A 6,840-nucleotide genomic window follows, 5' to 3' on the forward strand; every position below is an offset into this window, starting at 1 on the left:
TTAGTCTGAAAAGGACTACCATGACCTAAATACCGTAAACAACTCCTGTTGAGAACGCACACTGGGGAGCGATGAGGAGTCTGTTAAAAAAAAAAAATCTTGGAAAAAAGATTTTTTAATCTACTGGGATTGTCTATCTCTGTTCCACAGACTAGTGTTGTTTGTATGGTGTAGACTCCATTTACTGGCACCTATAATATGGAAGAATACCGGCTGACTGCTGGGGAAAGCCGCACTGAGTATAAAGTGCTGCAAAACACGTTCTGGCGAGATTCCGTGCGTCGTCTTTCACGCGAATATAAACATGAACCAAGCTTTGCGCAGAAAATCTTGTGGCGAGAAACCCGTGTGAGATCAAAACATTACGTTGATTTCTTGGTGCAAAATTTAAAAAGAAAAACTAATGAATGGTGAATATTTTTGGGTGAATGGAAGTGTATTTTTTCCCCAATACTATTTTGCTGAAACCATTTCAAGCATGCATCACAGGGACGCATGTTGATTGCACATCAAACTGTGCGTCAAGAACGCACATTAACAAGAACACTATATTCTAAATGCAAAAACACCAGTAGAACTTGCAATAAAATAGTGGTGTTACTGTGAGATTAGTGCAGTGAATCTTTCACCTGATGACGCAGCAAGTGGTTCTCCAGAGTGCGCTCAGCACGAAACGTCTTGTCGCACAGCTTGCAGGCGAAAGGCTTAGACGTGACCGATGGCCGATGATGCTTCAGGTGGTTCTGGAGAGACTCCTCCTTACGGTATGAACGCTTGCAGTGTGGGCATGGGAAAGGTAGGGGTGCTTTGAACACCGCAGGGTGGCTCAGCATGTGATCCTCCAGGGGCTTTCTCTCCAAAAAGCTTTCATCGCACTGCTGGCATGTGAAGGGCTGCTTGTGGCGAGCCATGTGCTTCTTCAGGTCGCACTTCCGGGAAAAAGCAGCGTGGCACTGGTCGCAGGAGACGCAATTCATGTTGCGCTGTGCCTTTTTTCTCAAGATATCTTTCTCTTCGCCGGAGTCGAAGTTGTCGCTTATGTCGGCAAACGCTGAAAGAGAGAGAGAGAGAGAGGAAATACAGGCACCTTTCTTTAAAAAAAAAAAAAGAGGCATGATCAAATATAACTCAAGTACAGTACAACCTTGTAACCTTTTTTTTAAGATATTTTATCATAAAATCGTAGAAAAAAGTCATTTTGAACTAATATATTGTTTGATTAAAACACACTCAATTTTCCATTTTCCTAAAATTTGCAGGTTCTTTTTTGAATTTTTTTATTAAGTATATAATTTTTTTCCTCGGTTTTTTGGTTTAATATTGTATAATTTTCTATTAGTCAATATCTCGTATATTTTTTGTCAAGCATTTCGCGTAATAATTTAGGATGATTATTTTTTTTCCAAGACAGTATTTGAGATATTTTCAGTTTTAACACTTTGCAAACTAGGAACTTCAAAGTCCTATTACCCACCAAAACTGGTTTTTAACTCTGTTCAATTAACATTAACCTGTAGCCAAATCTGAGTTACCCATTTCCATTTTGAAGCTCGGCTTCCTCATCCTTCTTGGTCTTCCTGATGAAGATTCTTCCACTGAGCTCTGCCACAGAAACCAAATATTGAATGTGTTTTTGTCTCCTCACTGATGTTGCAAAACACAAAATAAAACAAAACAAAACAAAAAAAAAACTGATTAACACACAGTACTGTTCCGGAAATCATTCAAAGAAATTTTAAATATACACACATGCACACACACACATATATATATATATATATATATATATATATATATATATATATATATATATATATATATATATATATATATATATATATATACACAAATATAAATATTCATATGTATGCAAATATATATACAGTTGGCCCCCGGTTTACGAACACCCTCTTTTACGAACATTTCGACTTACGAGCGTGGACCACGGAGTTTTTATTCCCCCACTTACGTGCAAACCTTTCGTCTTACGAACAATCTGACATGCCGGCCATTGTATTTGTTCAGATATTTTCGTTCTGCTGCGTCAACAAAATCAATAGACGACGCTGATCACGGCAACGTTGAACGCGATTGCTCTTATAATGTCACAGTCACTGTCTCAGTCACGGTGTCAGTCACGGAGATGCCGATATGCTATTGGTCGATTAAGGTCACGGTCTCGGTCTCACTCACTTGGATGCTTTTGGCCGGCGTCACGTCAATCACAGAAATGCCGATATGCTATTGGCCGAACGCCTTTATCTAGCTTGATGGCACAGCTGGTCGGTACGGAAAGAAGGAGAGAAAATGAGTGAAAAACAAAAGGAAGGAATGTTGTGAAGACTTTGCAAACTTTATCTGTTAGACATGGCTGCTAAAATTGCAAGTGGCGGTAAAGGAAGAAGTAAGAGGATGATGACAATAGAAACCAAGCAGGAGATAATAAAAAAAAATACGAAGGAGGCGCATGCATAGTTAACCTTGCTCGTGAGTATGGACAGAACCGCTCGGCAATCTTCTAAGGGCAAGACTTTCCTTGCCGGGGGAAAATGGAGAGGCTTCTTCTATTATGGATTAAAGAGAAGAAAATCGCCGGTGATATGTTTTAGTTTGAGAAAAGTTCTTGTTTAAGAAAATAAATCAACTAGAGCTGCAAGCAGCTATAAAGGGCCCTCGCAGACCTGTGCACGTTGGGGTATGAACAGGTCGGGGTATGAACAAGGACTATGAACGATGAAAAAGTAGTTGTAGATGACTTCAGTGCAGGACTCTTACCCAATATGTAAAATTTAGACAAGGTGGGACAATGTGGGTGGAGTTACTGCAGCTTTTATTGTTCCAATTTTGTGACTTTCAATGCTATATAGGCCACACCCACTGTCGAAACACCGTACTGATTTGTGGAGGGCATAAGGCATGGCCACTGGCTTTTCAGAAAACATTTAAGGGATATCACTTCAAGAAGCTCAGCAGGAAAAATAAAAACATTAAGGATTTGCTATATTTTTTGCTGCCACTAGGTGGTGCTCGTACTATGATAAAAAATAGGCTTGTAGGTGTGTTTCACATTGGACTCCCATCCCATATATGAAGTTTTAAAAATATCAGATCGTCTAGGTCCAACTACAGCAACTTTTACTGTTTTCACGAGACATCGGATTTTGAGTTGGCATAGAGGCCACGCCCTTTATTGAAAAGTCATAGAAAATGAGAACCTTAATGTTCCAATGTGTCATCGCTTTTCTGACCATTTTTGAGTTCATTTAGTCAGACAGGCATTTCACAGTACATAAAAGTATAAAAAAATGAGATTTTTGTCCGCCACTGGGTGGCGCTCTAAATGATTTGAAAGTTTATCACATAGCTGTATTATTGCATGACTTTTAAAGTCCCAGGAAAGTTTCAGATGGTTTGAAGCTGTCATAGCTGAGTTATTAACATTTGTCACTCTTGGCGGAGGAATTATTAAACATAATTTGAAGCTCCGCCCGCATCTTTTATGTCAAGAGATTTTCTCGATATTTGGACTATGTGTGCCCCTCAGTTGGATAATGATTCACGCCAAAGTTGAAAGTAATGGGGTGAATCGTTTAAGAGAAAAAGGCACTAGTTTGAGACCAGCTAATGTCTAAGAATGGGACAAAACTGCACATTAAAAAATTTAATAACAATTTTTCTGTACATCCTAGCACATCTTTTCTATTGACTTTTTTGTAGGTATTACAGTCCTTCATTTGCCTACAAAGTTTCATAGCTGTAGGTCAAACCAAACAGGATTGACTGTAATCTTTCGACTAATGACATTTTTTGCAGCCACTAGGTGGCGCTAGCTTTAAACTGGAATATATTTTTGTCGATATGTTCAGGAGAATATTTTCATCCAATGTGTGAAATTGTGATAAGATCAGATTATCTGGGTCAAATTACAGCAAATTTTACTGGACAGATAAAGCTTCGGAATGAAAATGGTTTTAGAGGCCACGCCCATTATCGAAACTTCGTAAAAATTGGTCAGCAGGGCTGTCTAGAGGCTTTTCAGACTTAATTTCAGCGATATTACTTCAAAGGGCTCAGTTAAACACATAAAAACCTTTAAAAAATGTTATATTTTTGGCTGCCACTAGGTGGCGCTCGCACTATGACAAAAAATACGTTGATAGGTGTATTCCGCATTGGAAACCCATCAAATATATGAAGTTTAGAAAAGATAAGACCATCTGGGACCAAACACAGCAACTTTGTTCATTTTGGCAAGACATCAGACTGACATTTTTGTTTGCCACTAGATGGCCTTATAAGCAATTGAAGATTTTTTTAAACACTTGTGTTAAGGGCTTGAGTCTCCATGTGTCTGTGAAGTTTCAGATTTTTTCAAGCTTGTAAAGCTGAGTTATAAAGGTTTTTTTTCACATGTGGCAAAGTAATCATCATAGGCATAATATAAAGCCCCGCCCCCAACATATTTGTTGGCGGATCGTCACAAAAATTTGAACAATTGTGCCTCACAGTCAGATAAAACATCACAGCAAATTTGAAGTCGATCGGGTCAAGCGTTTGGGAGAAAAAAGGAGCAGTTCAGGACCTGCAAATGAGCAAAAACGGGCCAAAAGTGCACATTCAAAAATTCATAACTCTCTTTCTGTACATCTGAGCATATGGCTCGCGCTGACTTTTTTTTAGGGCTCCAGGTCCTACAAAAGGCTACAAATTTTTGTAGCTCTAGGTCAAACGGGCCCGGAGTGAGAGGCTATTTTCCACTCATAAGGCCATTTTGGGGCCAATTACAGCCACTTTTTTCGTTTTGGCGAGTCATCTGACTTTGAGGTGGCATGCAGACTACGCCCATTATCAAAAAGTCGTAAAATTTTAAAATCTAAATATTCCATGTCTTAATGATATTCTGACCAATTTTCACTTGTTTTACTCAAACAGACTGAGCACAATACATGAAAGTGTAAAAAATGACATTTTAATCAACCACTAGGCGGCGCTAGTAGGTATTTAAAAAAACTTTTTTCAAAGGTGTTAAAGACATGAGTTTTCATGTGTCAATGAAGTTTTAGATTTTTTTAAGCTAGTATATCAAAGTTATTAAGGTTTATGTCACTCTTGGCGAAGGAAAAATTGAACACATAATTTGAAGCCACGCCCCTATTATATATGTCAGCGGATCTGCACCAAATTTTGCCCAGTTGTGCCCCTATGTGTGAATATTGACCACAGCAAATTTGAAGGCAATTGAGTAAAGCGTTTAGGAGAAACAAAGAGCAGTTTGGGACCTGTAAACGTGCAAAAATGGGCCAAAAATGCACATTCAAAAAATCATAACTCTTTTTCTGTACATCTGAGCACATGGCTCGCGTTGACTTTTTTATAGGTCTCTAGGTCCTACATATGCCTAAAAATTTTCGTAGCTCTAGGTCAAACGGGCCGGGACCAGGTGCACTTTTTCAACCTTAGGTGGCACTGCAGAGCCATTTTTTTTTGCATTGTTTTGGGAAACACAAAATTATCAAATTTTTCACCGGGCCCGACAAATGTGCAAATTTTGGTGACTTTTCGTGCATGTTTAGGCCCTCAAAATTGGAAAAGCGCTGCACAGTAAATAATAATAATAATAACTAGAGCTGCAAGCAGCTATAAAGGGCCCTCACAGACCTGTGCACGTTGGGGTATGAACAGGTCGGGGTATGAACAAGGAGTATGACCAATGAAAACTTAGTTGTAGATGACTTCAGTGCAGGACTCTTACCAAATATGTAAAATTTAGACAAGGTGGGACAATGTGGGTGGAGTTACTGCAGCTTTTATTGTTACAGTTTTGTGGCTTTCAATGCCGTATAGACCACACCCACTGTGGAAACATCGTACTGATTTGTGGAGGGCATAAGGTATGGCCACTGGCTTTTCAGAAAACATTTAAGGGATATCACTTCAAGGGGCTCAGCAGAGTACATAAAAACATTAAGGATTTGCTATAGTTTTTGCTGCCACTAGGTGGCGCTCGTACTATGATTAAAAAATAGGCTTGTAGGTGTGTTTCACATTGGACTCCCATCCCATATATGAAGTTTTAAAAATATCAAATCGTCTAGGTCCAATTACAGCAACTTTTACCGTTTTCGCAAGACATCGGATTTTGAGTTGGCATAGAGGTCACGCCCTTTATTGAAAAGTCATAAAAGTTGAGAACCTTAATGTTCCAATGTGTCATAGCTTTTCTGACCATTTTTGAGTTCATTTAGTCAAATAGGCATTTCACAGTACATAAAAGTATAAAAAATGAGATTTTTGTCTGCCACTGGGTGGCGCTGTAAATGATTTGAAAGTTTATCACATAGCTGTTTTATTGCATGACTTTTAAAGTCCCAGGAAAGTTTCAGATGGTTTGAAGCTGTCATAGCTGAGTTATTAAGATTTTTGTCACTCTTGGCGAAGGAAGTATTGAACATAATTTGAAGCTCCGCCCCCATCTTTTATGTCAAGAGATCTTCACGATATTTGGACTATTGTGTGCCCCTCAGTTGGATAATGATTCATGCCAAAGTTGAAGATAATGGGGTGAATCATTTAAGAGAAAAAGGCACTAGTTTGAGACCAGCTAATGTCTAAGAATGGGACAAAACTGCACATTAAAAAAAGTCAGAACAATTTTTCTGTACATCCTAGCACATCACTTCTATTGACTTTTTTGTAGTACTTGCAGTCCTTCATTTGCCTACAAAGTTTCATAGCTGTAGGTCAAACCAAACAGGATTGACTGTAATCTTTCGACTGACATTTTTTGCAGCCACTAGGTGGCGCTAGCTTTAAACTGGAATATATTTTTGTCGATATGTT

General features: G+C 38.7%; 1 protein-coding gene across 2 annotated transcripts in view; it reads right to left on the reverse strand.

Annotated features, from left to right (window-relative positions):
* LOC148416368 (uncharacterized) overlaps window positions 1-6,840 on the reverse strand; it is a 40,920-nt gene that overhangs the window by 21,427 nt on the left and 12,653 nt on the right. For both annotated transcript variants that reach the window (XR_015867162.1, XM_088427047.1), the window contains exons 3-4: window positions 1,533-1,602; window positions 630-1,051 (exon numbers count right to left, since the gene is read on the reverse strand). Coding sequence is in view for 1 of the 2 variants with exons in the window: in XM_088427047.1 (XP_088283173.1) it covers window positions 630-1,051; window positions 1,533-1,602 (492 nt within the window). In the remaining variant the exon portion in view is untranslated. The remainder of the gene's footprint in view (window positions 1-629; window positions 1,052-1,532; window positions 1,603-6,840) is intronic.

Source organism: Hippichthys cyanospilos, chromosome 11 (genome assembly GCF_059441005.1).
Source record: "Hippichthys cyanospilos isolate Australia breed blue-spotted pipefish chromosome 11, RoL_Hcya_1.0, whole genome shotgun sequence".
Classification (NCBI taxonomy): domain Eukaryota; kingdom Metazoa; phylum Chordata; class Actinopteri; order Syngnathiformes; family Syngnathidae; genus Hippichthys; species Hippichthys cyanospilos.